The following is a 24130-nucleotide window of genomic DNA, read 5'->3' as shown; positions in this document are numbered from 1 at the left end:
GTGTGGTAAGCAGAGAATTAGTAGTGTTGGGTACAATTCAAGGTGGAGGGAATTTATTATTTGTTCACTTAGAAAAAGGTTAGTTTTCAGAGGAGTACTAGGTAATTTTTTTCCTGCAAAGGGGGTGGTAGGATAAGTAAGTTTGGGGATCTCTGATCTAGATGAATTCCCTAGACATTTGAGACTTACTCTCTTATCTGTAAAATTAAAATAATATCACCAGCTCTCCCTCCTCTATCGAGTTCATTTGTGGCTTAAATAAAATCATGTTTATAAAATTACTTTGTAACTGGAAAGCACTATTCAGTGTAAAATAGGCAAAACTTCCATGTAACAGAAAATCCTCTGAGCTCACTTATCTATGGTATATAAAATAACTGGATGAGGAAGTAATGTAGTAAAGGAGGAAATGCCTTGATAAACTCTGATGCCAGAGCTCAGGGAGGAGAATGACAGAGAAGCAAAGAGATCAAGGAGGAAGGAAGAAGATGAGAAAAAGAAGTAATGAGGGGGCCAAAGAGATAGCACAGCGATAAGATGTTGGTCTTGCATGTGGATGACCCGGGACGGAGACGGGTTTGAACCCGGCACCCCAGAGGGTTCCCCCAATCCTGCCCCAGTGATTTCTGAGCTTGAAGTCAGGAGAGCTGCTAGGTGTGGCCCAAAATCAAAACAAAACAAAAAGAAGTAATGAGGGAACATGGGGACTAAACTTCAGTTATACTGCTAATGCAGGAGTGTGGTACAGCTATAAATCCAAATTACAGACTCAAGAACACTGAAAAAAAATGAGATCTAAGCTACAACCACCAAACTTTGTATTCTGCTTGTCAAGGTGATAGGCACAGGGTCATAATACTGTAAATTGTGGTTCTTTAAATTAAAAAAAAAAAAATTGGGCCCGGAGAGATAGCACAGCGATGTTTGCCTTGCAAGCAGCTGATCCAGAACCTAAGATGGTTGGTTCGAATCCCGGTGTCCCATATGGTCCCCTGTGCCTGCCAGGAGCTATTTCTGAGCAGAGAGTCAGGAGGAACCCCTGAGCACCACCGGTTGTGGCCCAATAACCAAAAAAAAATTTTTTAATTAATAAATTTTAAAAATAAAGAAACAGAAAATCTTCCCACCTAGTAGAGTTATGATCATCTTCTCAGCCTCCCCTAGCCTTCTCTGGCACTGAAATCCAGCAGAGGCAACTTGACATGCCTAATTAGATAAGCTTCCCCAATACTAAAAACCAACTGCTCCTAGCATTTCAAAGTTTATTTCCATAAAGACTCAAGAGTCAAAGTTGAAAACAAGTAAAAATAAGTAAATCTTCAATTGAAAAGAATTCACCAGCTTTTTAGAAGTCACAAATCAAAAAATTTTTGTGAGATGTACAAGACACTTCACACAAAATCACACTACAAATGAGACTGGACAAGAGTATGTTAGTTTTCTTAAAGAGTCCCTTTATACCTTCATAAAGGAGCCTACAAGAAGTCATTGGAAACAGAAATAATGAAAGCCAGATACAAGTATTCTCAGACTCTATGTTCCTAAGAATGATTTACCATGAGTTAAAATATTTAAATACTAGAACCTTCACTTGACTGCTTATTTTGTGACTAGAATCATGAAATTCGGTATAGTGACTCCAATATTTACAATAAAGCCTCAAAATTAGACATCATTCAATAGGCCTGTTATATAAGCAAGGCAACAGAAACTTAAGAAAAGTGGCTTGGCTTTAGCTAAAATTAGAGCCAGATACAAGTAGTTCCAAGACTCCTCAGCTCTCCTAGAGTAAAAACGATTTGAATAAAGTTAGCTAAAAGTTATTCAACAGGATAATTAATTAAAAGCTAGCAATCTCTCTTTACTATACTGATCTCTTTCATTACTCTTAGTATTCCTAAGCATTCTCTTCTTCACTGTTAGCTAATACAACCAAAATCTTTTTGTTTGTTTTTTTTTATTTTTGGGCCACATCCAGTGGCACTCAGGGGTTCCTCCTGGCTTGCTGCTCAGAAATAACTCCTGGCCACACTCAGAGGACCATCTCGGATGCCAGGGATCCAGCCCGGGTCAGTTGCATGCAAGGCAAACATTCTACCCACTATCACTCTGGGCTCCACAACCAAAATCTTAAGGACAAAGGCCTGAGGGGAGAGGGGATATGTATATTTATGTATATATATATATATATATATATATATAAAAGCCTGCATGTAAGTAGCTAAAGTTTGAAACAAAAGGAATTATTATCTAGAATTATCTGTAGGTGTCAAACATATTTCTCTCATCTCTTTATACAGATGGCCATGAATTTTCAGTAACAAGGAGATAATAGCAAGAAAACACTACACGTCATCCTTACGCTTTTTCGTGAAATAAGTATAGAAATGCTGTACAGTTAATTCCAAAATTCCCAAGTAAACCTCAGTTGGTATTGGGTAGTTTTAGAATTAACCGTGTCCATTGTTCATATACGGAGGCATTCCAGACATTTTACAAGGTCTTGAAATCCCTTTCTAAATGATACAAGGCCAGCTGTAAATACAAAACTGGCACAAATATGACACTGTCAGGTTTACATTCAAAATGTTTCGTATTGAAATTTTAAAAAAGCTACATGATCTCAAAATCCTTAGCAATTCTTTTAGAATCAAGACGTAAAAGGAAAAGAAATGTTTAACAATTTTCTTTGTATTACAAACAATATAAATCCATACTTCTCGGGGCTGGAGAGATAGCATGGAGGTAAGGCGTTTGCCTTTCATGCAGAAGGTCATCGGTTCGAATCCCGGCGTCCCATATGGTCCCCCGTGCCTGCCAGGAGCAATTTCTGAGCATGGAGCCAGGAATAACCCCTGAGCACTGCTGGGTGTGACCCAAAAACAAACAAACACAAAAAAAAATCCATACTTCTCACTATCAAAACCAAGCACATGCCTGGTACATGTGAAACCCAAAATTCACACCATTAGGCATGTCCAAGCCTTCCCCTACTACAACCTGCCCTCATTTGCAGAGCAGCAGCATATCTGGGTGTGGTCCCTATCCCTAATTAAGTAAAAAAAAAAATATTTTAAAAGAACTGCAATTCGGGACCAGAGCAGTGGCGCAAGCAGTAAGGTATTTGCCTTGCATACACTGACCTACGACAGACAGACTGAGGTTCGCTCCCCCAAGCCAGGAGCAATTTCTGAGCACATAGCCAGGAGTAACCCCTAAGTACCACCGGGTGTGGCCCCAAAAAAAAAAAAAAAAAACAGAAGTAGAAGAACTGCAATTCTTCCCAAATGAAGTTTTGAAGCACAGGTAATTTCCATAGTATGCAAATATTTGTTCAGAGGCAAGATGATTATTCAGAGTAAAAACAAGCAGATTTTGTAGACAAAATATTAATTCAAAGCAGTGGTCTCTGCGGGATTAAGGAGGATTCCACCATACAATGGCTTTGTTTATAGGAGTTAAGAATGTGAGCTTTTGAGTCAGACGAAAGGGTTCCATTTGGTGGCTAGATGGCTAAGTAGGATGACTATTGCTTAACCAATCGGTAAATAGAAATCATTAAGACCCACTGAGAAAAGTAAAGGGAAAGTTCCCTCCCCCCAAGTATCTGCTTATACGAAACCCTCAGTAATATCAAAGCTATTGTTATTTCTTGTAAACTCCATGAAGGCAAGGATTTTTGTCTTCTTTGCTTGCTTTATTAGTAAAGAGGCATGCTTTGGTGAGCTTTCAAGCAAACACTCCCAACTCCTCCAAAGTGACATTCACATTTATCAATATTATATTCAAATGATGCTATACTTAGTGCATACCTCCTCTCTCACCCTAAGTGGCTTCAGCTGTTTTGGGGGAACAATTTAAATTATTTTGAAGATACTTTAAGTGTTTTAAGGGTATCAGAGTTAACATATGCACCACTCCACTTAAATTTTCTATAAACAGTGTGCTTACACATAATTATAAATATCTCAGACTATAAAAGAAAACCTTTCACAGCAGTCCCACAGTGAAAAACAAACTCTGAAATAATTATCGAGAGAGCAGAGGGAGTGGTTGGCAGAAGATAGTTTACGGAATCTACAAAATAAAATTTGGCATTTTCGCTTAAAACAAAACAAAACAAGAAACCTGACAACCTATGTTCAATGCTGCCAAAACTTGAGAATAAGTAAACTGTCATGGGAAACAAATGTTAACATATGAAACCCTTTTCTAAGAAAGTAACTCCACCAGTTCTGGTTAATCCAATTCTGAATCACAAACTAATGACACCATCCTGTTGAGTTGTCTCAACCACTACAAAGAAGTCCAAAGGGACAAGCAAGGGCTCAACAGCCAATAATTTATCTGAAGTCACTGATATTTTCAATATGGCCACACCTTTCCTCTCCCACCCTATCTACTCCTTCACTTTTCCCCTTCTAGATCTCAAAAACAGAGGGTTAATATATCATTGCATCATTTGAGGAAGTCACTTGTTCAAAAAACAGGATCTTTGATATTCTGCCCCCAAACACGGACTACCTCTGGGTCCCATCACTTTTTTGGACTCAGAGATTCTCATCCAGAAAACAAGGAGAGGGCATGGGTGGGAGGAGGGCAGAGTGATAGTACACTGAGTAGGACATTATTTTTACATCTAGCCAATCCAGATTCGAACCCTAACATCCCATAGGGTCTTCTGAGCATCACTAGGATACCTAGCTACAGAGCCTAGAAGTAAGCCCTAAGCACCACCAGGTAGAACCCCATTCCCATCACCACCCCCAAAAAACCCAAGCTACAAAACGAAACAAATGAAGGATTAAATAAATGGGAAGTTCCCAGTCTGATATCCCAAAATATCTAGTAATGAGGCTGGAACGATAGAATAGCTGGTAGGGAATTTGCCTTGTACATGGCTGACCCGGATTTGAACCCCAGCATCCCATATGGCCCGTTGAGCCAGTCAGAAATAATTCCTGAATGCAGAGCCAGGAATAACCCCTGAACACTGTCGGGTATGCTCAAAAACAAACAAATAAAAAAATATCTAGTAGGAGTCCCCAAGGTTGTAATAAGCTACTATGGAATAAATATCTAACATATTTTATGGTTAATTTAAACATGAAATATTTTGGCCTAAGGCTAGTATTTCACATGGTGACAATGAATGATATGTGGTATTAGCCATATCATAGGAATCTGGAAAAAAAGGAGTGTTGGAAATTATTCTCAAAGTAATCCTCAAAAAAAAAAAAAAAAAAAAAAAGTAACAGTTTCTGTACCAAAAATAGCATCCACCCACCGATGTCTGGTTCATAAATAATGGAAAAATAATCTGATGCCTATCAACTCAAATTGTTATAATAGACCACGTTTTTTCCAAATTGGAAGTATACCTCATTAATAAAAAGTATTTAAAAACAGCCCTAAATAGAAGGTCATGGGAAACCAGTCTATGCAGCGGAGTCCTATTTCTCTCCCATGGTCTAAATTCAATCACCCACTTTTGATTAAAGCGAAGTGAAAGCAATTACAATTTTAAAAAGTCAGTACTTAAGTATAAGATAATACCACCATTATCTTCTATTTAATGCCCTCTTAGTGAACATGAAACGCTGAACTATCAATTTTACCATTTAGCTTATTCTGTCTCCATGATGACCCTAACCACTGCACACTGATAGTATCTTTACATTATACTTAATGAAATTAAGAAATAAAGTGCTTAAGAAAATTGTCTAAAGACACTGACTAGTTTGGAGTCAAGTTTGTAAATACCTCCACATTCTCTTTCCACAGCAGACGGCTCCCTCTCAGAGAAAATAAACACAGACATAGGCATTTCTATATCTACTCATAAACAGAGATTTCTCTAGTCATACAGATGGGAATGTCCCACACCAGAGATCTCAGAAGTCAGACCACTGATCCTCTGAGCAGCCCTTGTATGAGCCATGGCCCACTTTGGCTTAAAGACTCATCCTTGTTGCCTAAAAGATAGTACAGGGGTTGCCTTGCATTCAGCCTACCTATACAGTCAGTAGTGATCCTTGAGCACAAAACCAGAATAGGAACAGACTTAATTTGAAACCCCAATTTGAACTGTATTATTCTGTGATACATATACCCACTTAACATATATATAACCTGTATAATCCTGTGATAACTACAAGCCTCAGTTTACCCACTTACCTCCTCCTATTTCAAAAGATTGTTCTGAGAAATGGAATATAGAGATAAAACATCACAATTATCTACAGAGACCCTGGAGCCAGAGCTTTGAATTTTTTATTCCATCCCCTCACTAATCACAGATTCAATCAGAGCTTGACTCTCAATTGCAATTTCCTAAAAGCACCCATAAGATTAAATGAGGAAATATATGCAAAGGCTCTAGTGAATGGCAGACATGTAGTATGAATTAAACAAATCTGTCTATTTTGTTTTTAAAGGAAATTTTAAAAAATTAAGACCCAGTTCTGTAATAAGAGCTGTACTGAGCAGTACTGTACAAATCAACTAAACTCTCTGGGACTCAGTTTCCTGCAAAGTTTCATGAGAATCAAGGGAAGTAACTATGAATTTTCACTGCTATGTAAATATTGGAATTTCTTATTATATGAAAATAACTTTTACATAAGTTGCACTGACCTGGCCATTATAAGGCAGAAAACAAATAGGCCTTCAAGAAGAAAAACAAGAGTAACCACTTATAAGTCTCTGGCAGAGGTGATGTGAACAGGCACAAAAGAAAAAAAGAAAGACTGGAAAACAAAAACTGGACTCCACTCGAACTGGAATACTTTGAACCACTTTAAAATACTTTGAACCATTTTTTTAAATCACTATTCTTCAGAGTTTCTTCTGTAGTTGGTCAAAAATGTGCCTGATCCCCATGTCTCCTCATACTAAATATGGCAAGAGCTGGCAACCAACCAGGCCAGTAAATTCCAATGGTACTTAAGCAAGCATTCATATGGCCTGAAGTTTCTCTTAATCAAACACTTAAGACCTGCAGGGCTTCCATATCGAGCAGTTCAGCCGCCCCACTTAAATGTCAAAAGCAGTGGGGTTCCTTAAGAACATGCATGCTTGGGAGGGGAGCAACCTACTCCTCTTTATTACAACATTCTTAACCAACAACATTGATCTCCTTCCTACCCATGGTGCACACAACACCGCTCTGGGGCTGTGGGAGGCTGGAGAGAGAAATGGTAAAAACAGGTGCTGACGATGGAGGGGGCCAAAACAACAGGTTGGTTCTGGTCAGTTCTGGTCCACAACGAATCAATTTGGCGAGAGCAAAGGGGAGGGAATCTCAGCTTCTCCCTGTCACTAAACAAACTGGCTTCACCGCTGTACAAACTTATCAATTTGGGTTAAAATGTCACTCTTGGTACTGCATTAGTCCTGCAACTCAGGAATGTTCCATTTTTCAAAATCATGACTATCTAATAAAGACAGGATAGAGAGCACATTTACTCTCACTCATCCAAAATGACATGCTTAGTTCCAGAATATACTGTTTTTCCTCCAGTGTCTTTTTATAAAAATAAAGTAAATGTGAACTCACAGCTTACTGATTATAATTATAGGCAGATTACAATTATAGAAGTTACAGAAATTACAAAACTAAGCAGCTCACAAAAAAAAATAAAGAAGACAAAAACCTTAACTTCTCTACTATAAAAATATCAATAGTGTTGAGTTCGATATTATATAGTTGGACATATTCATATGTTTCTAAACAGACTTGAGATGAAAGGCTGATACCCTTAGTATTTTAAAACCTTTTCTTTTTTTTTTCTTTTTGTTGTTTTTGGATCACACCCGGCAGCGCTCAGGGGTTGGTTACTCCTGGCTCCACACTCAGAAATCGCTCCTGGCAGGCTGGGGGACCATATGGGATGCCGGGATTCAAACCAATGACCTTGTGTATGAAAGGCAAATGCCTTACCTCCATGCTATCTCTCCGGCCCCTTAAAACCTTTTCAAACCACGTAACAAAAACATAAACAACTTGATGGGTAAAACATAGCAATTTACCAAAATAAATAAATAAAAAGAAAAGGCTTCACAAATGCTCAATGACCAAATGAAAATAAACATTCAACACAGCTAGAATCACAGAGGCAAACTAAGATGAGGTGGCATTTAGCATTTACCAAATTGGCAAAGATTTTAGAATGAAAATACAGTGTCAGAGAGATCAATTGACTGCAGTACATGCTTTACACACCAAAGCCCTAAATTCAATCCCTGATATCCAAGCACCACCAAGAGTACCCTTAGGACTGAACTGGAAATAGTTCTCAAGAATAGCTGTGTATGTCTCACAAACCAAAATTAAAAAATAATAATAATAATAATAATAATGTGTTAACAATAGTTCAGAACACTGACCATCTTATTTTATTGTTAGCAGTATAATATGATCAAATGATGAGGAAAGAAATTAGTTAGCATTGTGTATCAAAAGCCACAGAAAGAGCCATGCTCTGATAAAATAATTTTATTTTCAGGAGTTTATGTTAAACATTGCTACCAATATTTTTATAAAGGAGTGTTCACTATGGTATGTTTAATTATTTATGCATGTTGGACACAAAAAATAGACTTTGATTGAAATAAATAAAATATAGTATATCCTGGGCCAGAATAAGTGTACAGTAGTGAAGGTGTTTGCCTTGCATGTGGTAGACCATATTCTATCCATATTCCCAAACTCCATGAGGACTATGCAAGTACAGAGTCAAAGGAAAGTCCTGAGACTGCCAGATGTGACCCCCAAATAAATAAATAAATAAAATATAATAACGCTCTTAACATACAAGCATATGCAGTTTCAAAAATCACATTTTAGAAGAATTTTTATATCTTCATTAAAGTTCACATTTTAAGTGGTATAGAAACAGATGCAACACAACTGTACTTGTGTTAAGATTCCAATTACAACAATAGAAAAAGATCCTCTGAAAAGTATCAAAACAGTAAAACAAAAACCTCTGGGTTTTGATTAAAAGTGATAAAACGATAGACTAAGCTAATTATCTCCTTTTTTATGGCATTTCTTTTTAATCCTCTTTAAAACACAATATTTGACATAATCTCTCTTCTAGAAACAACAAGTGAGACAAAGCAGAAAAAATATTGAATAGAATTTCCTTAGAAAGATAAAAATTTATAAAGGTAAACTATACTAAAAGAGAGACTCCCCCCACCAAAAAAAATTATTAATGAAAACAACATTCTGCCATTAAAATTTATTTAAAATGTTTAAAAGTGGGCCAGAGAGACAGCACAGCGGTAAGGCTTTTGCCTTGCATGAAGCCAACCCAGGACAGACCTCATTTCGAATCCCGACATCCCATATGGTCCCCCAAGCCTGCCAGGAGCGATTTCTGAACGCAAAGTCAGGAGTAACCCAAGTGCCAAAGAGTGTGACCCCCCAAAAAATCCCAATAAAATAAAATGTTTGAAATTATTTATAACCACTAAAACAAAGCAGAATGAGACTGTAAATACATTGTGAATCGATGTTTTCAAACCCAAGAATAATTATGGACCAATTTAGGGGCCTGAGAGATAGTACAGTGTAAAGTGCTTGCCTTGCCTTGCATGTAGTTGATCTGGGTTCTAGTCTCAGTACCCTGTAGGGTCCCACTACCTCCCTTCCAAGAATAAGCCTCAAGTGCTGAGCCAGGAGTAAACCCTGAGCAAAAGCTGAGTATGACCCAAAACAAACAAACAAGCAAATAAAAACTGTTAATATGTGTCTTACCCTTTTTCTCATTTTTTTGACATTCTAGCTACTTTTAAGTGTGATTATTTCTAAATACAACCCTTCCTGCCCTCCTCAAAAAAAAAAAACAAAACTGGTGGGTCTAGAGAGAAAATAACAAAGTGTAAATTTAAGGAATTATGTGGAAACTAAAGGAACAATTCTATTACTCTGAAAACCTAGCTTACCATAAGCTAGTTGTGTTTGCTTTCAGTGACAATCATTTCCCTTAAATTTCTTTAAAAGTATGCTACAGGAGCTACTGTATATTGTTACTTTAAACAACAGCATAATGCCAAAGATTTGCATGATTCACAATATGTAATTTTTCCTAATAATCCTAAATAAAATTAGAAGGTTCTTTAAATGTTCTGCTAAAGTATATGCCCTCACAATTCAAAATTAAAGACAAACAAAGCAATGTTTGCATCAATAAAAATAAAATACATTAAAAACTTATGATCATAATCAAGACCATTCAAACTTCAATGAGTCACTATTCTTTATGGACAAAAACATGGGAAACAGTGAAGTCAAAGTTTCTCTCCAGTTTATAACACTTTCTCCACCCAAAGAATTTAATAATCTAGGTCAGATAGGGAGGATAAGATGCTTGATTTATACCTGGCTGTCCTGGGTTGGATCTCTGGCATCACATAAAGTCCCTGAACCTGTCTGAACATCACTAGGTGTGACAACCCCCCCCAAAAGAAAACAAATAATCATCACTAATTTTGTGATTATTCCTATCAAAAATAACAGAATGGACAATATTCAATTCCTTATTCAAATGCTGGGAATTTCAACACACCAACTTCTCTCCCTGTAAATACTCATACAGGTTAAAATAGCCTACTTAATCTCAGAAACTTAAAAAGACTTCCAGAATCTCCTCACAAAGAAATGAAAACAAAGTGGGATGAAAAAGCAAACAACTTCTAAATGCACCTGCCTCTGAACGGAACGTCTATTTTCAAACATAACCACAGCCTCTTGTTCAAGACTTTCGGCAAGCTAAACTGTATTTTAAAGGGATGCTATCTGTTAAAAAGAGAACATATTATTAGTGAGACAATATCTAACTCCAATCCAAACATCAACATGTTTTCCTTACCTCACAAAATACACACAAGCTTTCTTCATATGAATAAGTATAGTATGTGAGGGTGGGAGAGCTTGCTCTTAATCCAGAAACAAGTTCTGCAACACTGAGAGCTCCAACCTGTCTTTTGTGAGGCAACCAGTCCTTCTTGGCATGATGTTTGGCTGATGTATTCAAAGAAACCAGTCACCTCTGGCTGCCAACATTCTGCAGATTGAACTCGCTTTCAAGACCAGAAAGCGCCACAGGCAGGTTTCTAGAGTAAAGTACTTCAGTCCAATGGGTAGAAAGACAGACTTAGGGTCTTCACTGCCTGTTCAGAAGATCAAGGGAAGTCAGAACTGTGGCTGGAACCAGAAGAGAGTTCCAGAGTGGCAAGGAACAGTAGAATGACCCCCCCCAAAGATCCTGTTCAATGATACCTAGGAGAACCCCAAACTCTTACGAGCTGGTAGAACAGGATTTTGCCAAGACAAGCACAAGGTAAGGGAGATGCCCCTGTAATTAATCAATAGTACCTGAGGCAGCAACCCTGGGCATGTCCATACCACACCTCAGCCACTACCTAGCTGTGATGAGAAGATCCTTCAGCTAATGTCCCTAAAAACCAGATCTCCCAAAGATCCTTCTCCCTTAACTTGCCCTAGATCGGGTCTGGCAACTGGGGTTGAGAACACAGCTGTCTTTCCTACCACAAACCCACTAAGATAAATAATAGACACTACAACATAGCCAAATTTCTATTGACAGCCATCAGACAAAGGGGTTTCTGTCTCATTCCTCAAGTCAAGTCTTGATTCTTCTGAATTATAGCAGAGGAAAGAAGACTCACAAAAGCAGGTGGATAGTTGGGGGGTCCCTGAGGAACCTGAAGTTTATCTAGTCCAGACACCTCTTCATCACTCTGATTGTATGAAACTGTTTCCAAGGAGTCTAGATAAGTGACTGTGTGATTTCATTTCATAGTACTATTAGTATGCTCATCTGTCTTGTCTCCATTGTAATTTCAGCTCCTTGGGGGCAGAAACCTAGTTTCTTGGTTAATTATTTCCACACATTTAGAAGAGTAAAATCCATGTACTCCTACCAACATGACACTAAGGGACACACACAAATTAAAGATAGCAGTGCCCACAATACTCCCAAGCACATCACTGACAGAGCCGAGTTCACAGATCATAAATCTTAGTCAACACTCACGATCTTACCAAAGTTTTATTTTAAAAAATGCATATATAAATATACACATATGTGCCTAGGTGTGGCTTGTATATATAAATACAGTCCTAGTAAAAGTCTTTCACTTTCTCACTCCAAGATATGGCCTTTTGTGCCTTTTCATGTTGGCTTGATTCTTTTTTAAAGGTACAATGTATTTTCAGCCACACAGCTGGGACACAGCTGGTCTTCCCTTCAAAGAGGAGAGGAAAGGAAGGGAGAAATAATGGTTTGACTGCAACCCTCCTCCACTAGTCATGCCCAATGCAATGTGACCCAGGCAGAGGTCATGAGCAAACGCCTTCAGATTTGAAGCCACATCTTTCAGCATATCGAAGTCAGCAATATCCAGTATCTCTGCCAGAGAAACACTTGTGGTGCTCCATTTTTTTAATTTTTATTTATTTATTTATTTTTGCTTTTTTGGGCCACATCCCATGATGCTCAGGGGCTACTCCTAACTAGGCACTCAGAAATTGCTCCTGTCTTATGGGAACCATATGGGACACTGGGGGAATCAAACCGAAGTCCGTCCTAGGTTAGCCACATACAAGGCAAACGCCCTACCACTTGCACCACCACTCTGGTCGTGTGATGCTTTCTTACAGATTGTGCTCTTCTACTCAAAAATTTCTTTGATTCTCCCTTTCTTATTCATTCTATTTATCTGCAATGACTCAACCCCCTGAAAACAAGATGGCTGAAATGAATAACATTTATATGAGGGAAGTCCCTGAAACTAGATACAGATTCATGACCTAACAAAACAGACAAATCCAAATGAAGCATCTATCACAAGAGCAAAGGACAAAGTTCCTTACTGGACACCAGAAAGACTCAGAAGGTCTATATAATTTCTCTCTCTCTCTCTCTCTCTCTCTCTCTCTCTCTCTCTCTCTCTCTCTCTCTCTCTCTCTCTCTCTTTCTCTCTCTCTTTCTCTCTCTCTTTATCTCTCTCTCTCTCTCTCTAACTCTTCTTCCTCTTCTTCCTCTCCTCTCTCTCCTTCCCTCCCCCTTTCCCATACCCCTCTCCATTTTGTATAGTTCACAGATTTGGGGGTAATGAGAGTTGTTGGAACCAGCTGGTGGAGCTCAAGGATCACTCCTAGCCACACTCAGCCCATACAGGGAATCACAAAGCAAATGCTTTTCTTCTGTACCATCTCTCCAGCCCCTGCAGATTTTGCAAAAGACAAAACATTGCTAGCCCATGGGGATACCAAAGCAGTTCCCTGCTCTCTAGTCAACTAGGCATTCCGCAAGAAAACAGGCATTTTCAAGGGAAAAAAATGTTTATAGGAGAAAGGCAACCTTTCTCCTCCAACCCGACCAGAAAATACTTATCTTCCCCCAGACGCACTCTAGTGTTCCATGATTTCCCTCACTGGAGTTATCTGGCTGTTTCTAAAGTACACAAATTCCCAGTGAGACATTTTCCCACTCACAAAATCATAATCTCAAAGAGAATACCCTCAGGTAATCTTATTATCAGAAAGATTAGACAAACACAAATTACTCTCTCACCACTGCTCATCTGGGCAAGGAAGTAGAGAACAGGGAGATCTAGATGTTTGACCCAAGAAATCACTCCAAGTAGGATATTCTTTATATCCCCCATTGGGTCCCATGCCTGTTGTGGAGGGGTGGATATCAACGCAGGGATAAGTACCCCCTTTTATATCACCGCCAGTCACATAAGGATTACAACACTTTAAAACAGAGGGGATGACAATGAATTCAAGTCATAAGAAGCCAATTATAATGGAAAATAAGATCTTTCTTTTTTTGTTTCCTTTTAAATAATATCTTTATTTAAGCACCGTGATAACAAACATGTTTGTAGTTGGGTTTCCATCATAAAAAGAATACCCCCTTCACCAGTGCAACATTCCCACCACCAGTGCCCCCATCTCCCTCCTCCCCCACGCCCTGGCTGTATTTGAGACAGGCATTCTACAATCAGTGCTATCTCAACAGCAGCTAAGAAACAGGAAATATCATAAGAGGTGATGTTAAACCAGAAAGAAAACAGTCATCCTTTAGAGCTGGATGCTTTAAGAGGACTGGATTCAGAAAGAGAATGACAGAAGGGCTGGGTGAGTTTTGAAGTTTCTGGCAACATATACACCAAGGTACCCATTCATTAATAAAAAAAAGAGATAGCATAGAAGTCTGTGGGTGCAGTCAGCTTTCAACTGCTCTTTTCACTTCAAAGGCGGAAGACACACCCCTGACTCACCATCAGCCTTTTCTCCTAGACCCTCCCACAGCTGGTGTGGTCAAAGTAGGAGTCACAGATGCTGTGACCAGAACGAGAAGGTATGTGTGGAACCCTATCTCAAGCCTTAAAGAGAAAAAGAAAAGGGGCCAGAGAGATAGCATGGAGGTAAGGCATTTGCCTTGCATGCAGAAGGACGGTGGTTCAAATCCCGGCATCCCATATGGTCCCCTGAGCCTGCCAGGAGCGATTTCTGAGCATAGAGCCAGGAGTCACCCTGAGTGCTGCTAGGTGTGACCCAAAAAAAAAAAAAAAAAAGAGAGAAATAGAAAAATTTTTTTTGTTTTGGGCCACACCCAGTTGTTGCAGTGCTCAGGATTACTCTTGGTTCTGTGCTCCTAGAGGTACTTAGAGGACCATATATAGTTCCAGGAATGGAACCCAGGTTAGCTCTGTATAAGGCAAGTCCTTGCTATACTATCTCTCAGACCCTACAAGGGGCAATTATTTTTTGCACATACCTCTCAAAAATATAAAATTCACAAATCTAAGAGTTTTTGACCAGGGTAGTATTTCTCAGAAAACAGATTTGGGGGTTGGGAGACAAATATACCTTACTAGACTTAATCTTTATACTTACTATATATATTTTCTTGGTCAACTACAAGTTTGCAATAGGTAGTTCATGTTGAAAAAAAAACTCAAATAAATCACCTAAAGTTAGACTAAATTAGTAAACTAAGGCTATTATAGGAGGTAAGGCACTTGTATTGCTTGTGTCTGTGAAAGCTACAAACCTGGTTTAAATTTCCAGTAGGACACATGGTCACTGAGCACTACCAAGTATGGCCCAAAACCAAACAAACAAACAAACAAAAATATATATATATATACAATATTATATATATGTATCATATATATACATAATGATATACACACACACACCAAATGACAATCAAGTGAGGCAACAATGGGGGAGGCAGAATGGTTTGCTTAATAACTTAGTAATAAAGGAAACAGTGGGAGAAACTCAAACAAGATGCAATGGGAGGATGCCAACTTCATGGAGGTTAAATTCCAAAGTAACATTTATGAAATAATGCAAAATAGGAAAAGAGAGAAAGAAGAGACCACACACAATAACAGAAATTCAAAATAGTACATTTAAATAAAACACCTGGGGAAAATTTGGGTTTTCCCCAAATATAAATTAAGTCAATGAGTCTTACAAATACTACTTTTTAAAACTCTATCTCAGGATGATGGAGAGATAAACCAGGGGTTAAGGCACTTGCCCTAAATGCAGATGACCCTTGTTCCATCTATGGTCCCTGACACCACCATGTGATCCCTGAGCACAGAACCAGAAGCAACATCTGAAAACCTCCAGCTGTGACCCTAACTCTTTCCCCCTGCCAAAAAAAAAAAATGAAACTGTCTCAGAATAACAAAGTAGTCCAGAACATGACTAAAAGTCATTGTTCAATTGTACAAATACTGATTGGGAATTTATCAAATACCAAGGAACAGAGATGAGGAAAGGGACTATGTATTAAAACATAAAAAGATATCCTTTTTCCTCAGGAAACACACATCTGTGGGACTTCAGAGATTATAAAGCAGAAAAGGCACTTATATTGCATTGGGTCCACCCTAGTTTGATCCCCAGAACCTTATAAGGTTTACCAATCCCTGCCATGAGTAGTCCTGGAGCACAGAACCAGGAACACAGTCATATGTGGCCCAAAAACAAACAAACAAACAAAAAAAAAAAACAGAAAGAAAAACACTTTTGCTTCTAAGTTTTCTGCAGCAAGCCAAAAGTGCCATGCCTGGCACCACCATTTGGGATCCACAGCTCTGTAGGAACTTGAGATCCCTAACACACTGCAGCCAAATGTGTGAAACAACAACACAAGCACACAACCTTCAGTGAACACTTCAACTAAGTATACATCTGCAGTTAGTACCACAACACAAGGAAGGGAGAGGAAATTTTGAAAAGTAACACACTTCAATGATAAGCACTGGGATATTCTAAATGTTTGAGTATACACGATTTCACTTGCATGAGAAGTAAAAGGAGTAGAGGCACTCAACTGAGGAGAGATTTTAGCTTCAACTCCAATGTGTCTAGTGACTAAACAAAGTACTTGATCAAGGCTAGTGTGCTAGTACAGCAGGTAGGGCTACTTGCTTTGCACATGAACCAATCCACTTTCTACTCCTGGCATATCATAAGGTCTCCAAAGCATCAGGAGTAATTCTGCATGCAGTTATAAGTTACCCCTTAACAGGGGTGGCCCTAAAACAAAAAAGTATACGATCAAATGAGAGCCAAAATAGGGGCCCTTCTGCAAGAATACATGACAAGTAATGGACCTGAAGGATAATCTAGGCTTCTAGTTCCTGCTCCACTGATCTCTCTATGATATATGGAGCTTGTGGAAAACCAATGTAGAGGAAAAGGCACCAAAGGAAAGCATGTAATTTCCCATCATTTGCAAAAAGTGAGCAGAAAAATCAGAAAGGGGGGAAGAAAAAAAGAATCACTCAAGACAAACAGACCACAAGTACACAGCTCAAGACAAAACTTTAAACTCATTGAACATGGGTTCCAATCAAGCTACTTTATCAGCCACCTATATAGTTTGAAAGAACACAGATTCCGGGGCCCGGAGAGATAGCACAGCGGCATTTGCCTTGCAAGCAGCCAATCCAGGACCAAAGGTGGTTGGTTCGAATCCCGGTGTCCCATATGGTCCCCCATGCCTGCCAGGAGCTATTTCTGAGTAGACAGACAGAAGTGACTCCTGAGCACCGCCAGGTGTGGCCCAAAAACCAAAAACCAAAAAAAAAAAAAAAAAAAAAAAAACAAGAACACAGATTCCTACATATACCATTATAACCACTATATCAAAATGTGATAGCTGCTGAATTCAAAACTAGATCCAGAAGATTGGATACAGTTGTGATATGGAGCTTTGTTCCATTACAGTGACCAGTATAAGGAGGCATACCAAAAGGAATGGTATTAGAGAGTGGGAACTAAATCAATGCAAATTTTGTGGGCAAAAGAGAATTTCTGAGAGTATCATATGTTCTTTTATGTATCATAAGGCTGCTCTGAAGCATCCGAGCATATCCCACTGAATTTAAACATTTTCTAAAGGTCCTGAAGTCAGCAGCTACAAATCAAGCAAACCAAAAGTTACACCTCTATCTCATAAGACATCTGTGGAAGAGGCAATAAAGTGGAAATGGTGTAGAAAGATAACCTAGAAAACATGGATTAGAGTTATCAGTACAAATAAAAGATACTAAAAATAATAACTTTCTCTTCTCCCTGCCCCACCACTACCATGGATCAATAATATAAAGAAAAAAAAAAACAAGAGGGGCCTGGAGAGATAGCACAGTGGTGTTTTGCCTTGCAAGCAGCCCATCCAGGACCAAAGGTGGTTGGTTCGAATCCCGGTGTCTCATGTGGTCCCCCGTGCCTGACAGGAACTATTTCTGAGCAGACAGCCAGGAGTAACCCCTGAGCACCGCCGGGTGTGACCCAAAAACCAAAAAAAAAAAAAAACAAGAGGTTTAGGGTGAGGACAAGTCTTAAGGTAAATTGAATATCCATATAAATAGGGAAACACAACTAATTGCACTTTGTTTTTTTTAAAGCAAGGAAAGAATTCAACTGAGAAATTATACAACAGGCAGAAAAACCAAGGAGTTACTTCCCATTGCAAAGCAAAAAGAAAACAAGGAGCAAGGGGGTGGTCCTGCATAGCTGTCAGACAATCAGAAATAGATGGTTTGACAGCTCCTTGCAGTAGAACTTTCGTGATGACTAAATTAACTACTGGCCACATGCCAAATGTAAGAAACCTTAAAAGTTGAGATGGGTGTGTTATAATTGGTACCTTGGCAAAATACAATGGATTGGGAAAATTCAAGAAGTCTTTACTGCTCACCTTTGAAAAAGATTTAAGATCTGTACTAAGAAACAGGTCCCTTAATCTCTTCTATTGCAGTAGCTTACTATCTAAAGACATCTGTCTAAAAATCAAAATACCTAAATCCCGTCTTTGAAAAAACCAACATTCACCTTGTCCACCTCATTGTTAATAGGAGTAATACCTTGTCAGTACAGAAGTAAAAAAGTGGATATAATTTAATTTTCTGATGTCTTAGGATGAAAGCTCAACATGTCAAAGCTCAACAGTCCTATATGGTCACAGGTCTTTTTTTTTTAACAAATATTGCAAGTGTAAGCTTTATTTATTATTTATTTATTTATTATTTATTTATTATTTCCTTGAATTCTCTCTAAAGCAGACTATCTTTTTAGTCCTATTTTCTAAGTGAGGAGACATAGAAGATTAAGTTATGAAAACAAGCACATGGAGACCAAGGATCCTTATCCCTTAGATTAGTTCACAAGTCTACATACACTCTACCCTAAACGTACTCTCATATTAAAGCTTTCCCTCAAAGGTGATAAGAAGATAAGTGTTAGATTCCTCAACACACAATCTGTGGATCTACTTCTGGAATTTTTTGGGGGGGCCCAAGAGGTCTACAGAATTTGAACCTCCCAAGGAGAATCTAGCTGGTGCTCAACAACTTAGAGCTGTGATAAATAATCTTGTTCTCTTTTAAACATCTGTGATTGGCATGCTATCAGTTAACAGTGAACAAAGAGCAGCTTTTTCGGAAGCCTATCATCGTCTTAACTTTTTCTTTGCAAAGAGACAAAGCTCAGGGACTAATCTGTTTAGGTGTTTGTTTGCTTAAGTCAAAGAAAAAAAATTGTTCCTTCGAATACTGGAGAGAGAAGTGCTGCCAATCTACTAGAAGTAGAGAAGTAGAGTTCAAAATCATTCTCTGCTAGAAAAAGCCTTTCTGAATACTTTTTCTTGTTTTTTCTTTCTTTCTTTCTTTCTTTCTTTCTTTCTTTCTTACTGTCTGTCTTTCTTTTTCTTTCTTTCTTCTTTCTTTTTCTCTTCTTCCTTCTCGTTTTCTTTTTCTTTCTTCCCTTCCTTCTTTCTCTCTCTTTTCTTCCTTTCTTTTTTTCCTTTTTCTTCTTTTATTTCTACTGCCATAGCTTTACTATCCACTCTCCTAATTAACCCCATTAGTGGGAGAGTCTCATTCCCATTTGATTGGGGCATTCACGGAGGAGCAGAGGTTGGATCCAAGCCCTGAATCACAGAGCGAGATTCCAAAGCCCCATTGCTTGCCTGCAAAGAAATTTGGAATCCAGGGCCTTGCGTGGGATGGGCCGGGCATAATTTGATTTCCGAGCGTTGATCCAACCGTGCTCTGCAAAAGCCTGTTGCAAAGACCCAACCATCAGGAAGGAGGCTTTTTTGGGGAGCCCTTTGAATGAGTTTTTTAACTTTTTTTTCACTCTGCCCTGCTCCACCCCCAGCCCTGCCAAAAGAGCAGCCAACGCTGCCTCTGCCAGGTTAGGGCGAGGAGGTTGATTGAGAAGTCACCCCACATTCCAGAGGCTGGACTGGGGCTCTGAAACCGGGTCTGAGTGCCTTGGAAAAAAAAATCATAGCACGGTTGAGATTTCTTTTTTTAAATCCTGTGGTGAAGCAGCAGGCAGCCACCCCACTTCTCTCACTGAGCTTGCTTGCACCCACCAAAGCAACAAGTTGGGGGGATCTTTGGGGGGACGGTGAAGATTGCTTTGCATGATCGGGCACTTACCAACCCGATGCAATTTGCCAGCAAGCAAGCTCTGGGGGCTCTGGGAAAGGTTGCAAAGCCTCAACATTGGGGGGGGGTACCTCTCATCCCCTGCTGGCATGCATTCCTCCAGTCAACCCATCTGTGCTGCCCAGCCTGTTGGGGGGAATGACTCTCCTTTCCAAATCCATATCACGGGGATCATACAGCAAAATTCCCAAATCCCAGAAAGTCCAGGCTTGGGTCCATTCACAGGGATCTGTATACAGCAAAATTCTCAAATCCCAGAAAGTCCAGGCTTGGGTCCATTCACAGGGATCTGTATACAGCAAAATTCTCAAATCCCAGAAAGTCCAGGCTTGGGTCCATTCACAGGGATCAGACAGCAAAATTCCCAAATCCCAGAAAGTCCAGGCTTGGGTTGAAAATGGGGGTTGGAGGGGGGATCAGCTCAGGAATCTCAGAAGCACCCCAAGAATAGACAGCATCCTAGATCGGGTGCAAATATCCATGGCCAGCCAAAGAAAGGCCCAACTGAGCCTCCAGAGAGTGAGCAAGACTTGGAAGGCAAGAGATGTGGGGGTCAGAGATGTGGGTCACCCCCAAATGCCTGAGCAAGATGAGAGATGATTGGGGGGTGGGGGGACAGCCCCCCTACAACAGGCCTCTCAGTTGAGTCAGGGAGTCAGTCAGTCAGTCACTCACCTTGGTTGGAGCCTAGGGAACACAACCAGAGCTCCAGCAGCGCCCACAGAAAAGTGGGGTTCAGGCCTTGCATCTTCTCAGCCTCCTCCTCTTCCTCCTCCACATGAGGAGGGGGGTCTCTCTTGAGGAGACCCCCCCAAGTTCTTGAGGGAGGGGCGCTCCTGAGAGTTCTTTCTCACTGAGTACCAAAGTTGGGGGCCCCTTAGGCTTCCAATCAATGCTTCTTTCTTGTTTTCTGTCCCTCCCAGTCTCTTCCTTCTTCCTTCTCCTTGCTTGCTCTCCACAGCCTCCCTCTGGTTCTCTCTCCCTGCACCCCAAAATTGCCGCCTCAGCTCCAGCTGTCGCCTCAGCCGCCGCCTCAGCCCAAGTGGCTCTGAAGAAACTTTCTAGGGGGGAGCCGCGTTACGCCGCGTGTGTCCTTCCGCCCCTGGCCACGCCCACTCCTGGACACGCCCCTCCGAGGCCACGCCCACCGCGCCTCCCGCATTCACTCGGGGACTTTCCCGCTGGAAGAAGTGCCGGCTGGCGCGCGCAGGGATCTACGCTCGAGGCGCATCACACACACCCACTCCCGCCCCGCCCCGCCCCTGAGCTCCAAGTCTCCTCTGAGGGAGTCGACGAGGCCCTTGCAGCCTGCTTCTCCCGCCTTCTCCAGGCCAGGCCTGGCTGTGAGGATTCAATGAACTTCCAAAGCAGCGGCACTGAGAGCTGCTGGAGGTGATGGGCTTGAAAGGAGAGAGAGTTGCCTGAGGGGAAGGGAGTGGTAGTCACCCCACTGCACCCCCCCATACATTCACTCAACTCCTCCACCCCCAATATGGAGGAATGCTCTAGGGTACAGAAAGGTTGCTGTTGGCCTAGGTTCTAGAAGGACACACAGGGCTGAGGAGGCAAGGTTTGGGTTGATCCCTCTTTCATGCATGCATGCATGAATGCATGAATGAATGAATGAGTGAATGAATGAATGAAAAGGAAAGAGGGAAGAAAGCAGCACACCACAGATCTGGATTAAACTTTGGCTCCTCCAGCCCTTGTGTGTCCTTCTAGGCCAACACCAAGCCTTTCTCTACAGCAGTCCCTCTTTCCTTTTCATTCATTCATTCATTCATTCATGCCTCCATTTATGCCAACGTGTCTTAGATGCCTGGCTGAAAGCACAGCTGTGTAGACTCAGCATCATGACATGATACTAAGCTAGAACACAAGAGCTGCCCGGGCTCATGGAACTTGAGGGGAGATAGAAAAGTAGTGGTAGTCACCCCACTGCGCCCCCCATATATTCACTCCACTCCTCCTCCGAAGGCTCACCACACACAATCTGGAGGAATGCTGTACAGAATTCTTAGGCGCCTGACAGCAGCGCACAATGGTATGATACTAAATTAGAATTCAAGAGCTGCCCAAGACCATGAACTTGAGTGGCAGTCACCCCACTGCACCCCCATGAATTGACTCTACTCTTCCACAGATTTATCACACACAATCTTGGGGGAATGCTGTAGAGAAAGGCTTGGTGTTGGCCTAGAAGGACACAGAAGGGCTGAGGAGGCAAAGTTGATTCGAATCCGTAGAGAGCTGCTTTCTTCCCTCTTTCCTTTTCATTCATTCATGCCAGCATGTCTCAGGTGTCTGACAGCACAGCTGTCATGAGACTAAGAACACAAGAGCTGCCCAAGATCATGAACTTGAGAGGAGACAGAGTTCCCTGAGAGAAAGATAGTTAACCCACTGCATCCCCATCTGCACCTCCACTCCTCCACAGGCTCACCACACACAATCTGAAGGAATGCTGCAGAGAAAGGTTTGGTGTTGGCCTAGAAGGACACACAGGGCTGAGGAGGGAAAATGTATTCAAATCTGTGGAGTGCTGCTTTCTTCCCTCTTTCCTTTTCATTCATGCATGCATGCCAACATATCTTGGGCTCCTGACTGACAGCATAGCTGTGTGGACTCAGCGCCACCATGGCATGATACTACGGAAGCCAGGAGAGGTTCTTATCAGATTTTTCTGCAGGGATTTATGGGGAAGGGGTGAGATAGGGTAGGGTGAGGAAGGCTTGTATTGAGCTTGCATTGAGATCATGAACTTGAGGGGAGACAGAGTTCCTGAGGGAAGGGTAGCCACCCCCTCATTCACTCCACTCCTCTACACGCTAACACACAATCTCAGGTTAACTGAGCTGGAGGAATGCAGAAGGGAAAGGTTAGTGTTGGCCTAGAAGGACACACAAGGGGTGAGGGGCCAAAATTTATTCGAATCTTTGGAGAGTTGCTTTCTTCCCTCTTTCCTTTTCATTCATTCATGCATGCATTCATGCATTCATTCCAGGCAACATGTCTTAGGCACCTGAGGGTACAGCTGTGTGGCATGATACTAAGGAAGTTTCTTCTTGGACTCTTCTGCAGGGATCTGTGGGGATGGGCTAGGGTAGAGTGAAGAAGATTTGCATTGAGGGAGTTAGAACACAAGAGCTGCCAGAGATCATAAACTTGAGGGGAGACAGAGAGTTCTTGAGGGAAAGGTAGTCACCCCACTGCACCCCCATTTTCACTCCTCCACAGGCTCACCACACACAATCTGGAGGAATGCAGTAGAGAAAGGCTTGGTGTTGGCCTAGAAGGACACACAGGGCTGAGGAGGCAAAGTTTATTCAAATCTATGGAGTGATGCTTCCTTCCCTCTTTCCTTTTCATTCATTCATGCACACATGCATTCTTGCCAACATGTCTTAGGCGCCTGACTGACAGCACAGCTGTGTAGACTCAGCACCACCATGGCATGATACTAAGGAAGCCTGGAGAGTTTCTTCTTAGACTTTTCTGCAGCGATTTATGGGGATGGGATGAGGTAGGGTGAGGAAGACTTGCATGGAGGGAGTTAGAACACAAGAGCTGCCCGAGATCATGAACTTGAGGGGAGACAGAGATTCCCTGAGGGAGGGGTAACCATCCCACTCCACCCCATTTTCATTCCACTCTTTCACATGCTAAGTGTTAGCTTAGCTGGAGGAATGCAGTAGAGCAGTGTTTTTCAACCTTTTCTGTGCAAAGGCGCACTCTTTTCATGGAAAAAAATCATGAGGCACACCACCATTAATTAGAAAATGTTAAAAATAAAAATTGAACTCTGTGCCTATGTTGACTAGATATAAAGTGACTCTCTTGATAGGAATTAAACAACAAAGAAATTATTTTATATTTACTTTGTCATGAAATAATGAAGTATTTTATAACGGTTCCTATTTCTGCTCACTTTCTCAGTGCAGAACCTGGGCCTATTTGACTGAAAACAAAGCTGATAGTCTAGCAGGAATCAAAGAAAAGACACACACATGTAGCTCTTTGTCAACAGCTAGCTCTCAATCTCTCTCTGTCATTAGAATCTAAGGATTGGTCTCTTAGTGAGCCGAAGCCACATGTTACA

The 24130-nt window shown here is 40.8% G+C and overlaps 1 protein-coding gene across 1 annotated transcript in view; it reads right to left on the bottom strand.

Annotated features, from left to right (window-relative positions):
• NOTCH2 (notch receptor 2) overlaps positions 1–20781 on the bottom strand; it is a 166006-nt gene extending 145225 nt beyond the window's left edge. Inside the window, exon 1 of the mRNA XM_049765971.1 lies at positions 20707–20781. Within this exon, the coding sequence (XP_049621928.1) occupies positions 20707–20779 (73 nt within the window). The 5' untranslated portion in view covers positions 20780–20781. The remainder of the gene's footprint in view (positions 1–20706) is intronic.
• Between the last annotated feature and the right edge of the window lie 3349 nt (positions 20782–24130).

The sequence above is a fragment of the Suncus etruscus genome, chromosome 19 (genome assembly GCF_024139225.1).
Source record: "Suncus etruscus isolate mSunEtr1 chromosome 19, mSunEtr1.pri.cur, whole genome shotgun sequence".
NCBI classification, from domain to species: domain Eukaryota; kingdom Metazoa; phylum Chordata; class Mammalia; order Eulipotyphla; family Soricidae; genus Suncus; species Suncus etruscus.
This window is presented reverse-complemented; position numbering and strand designations above follow the sequence as displayed.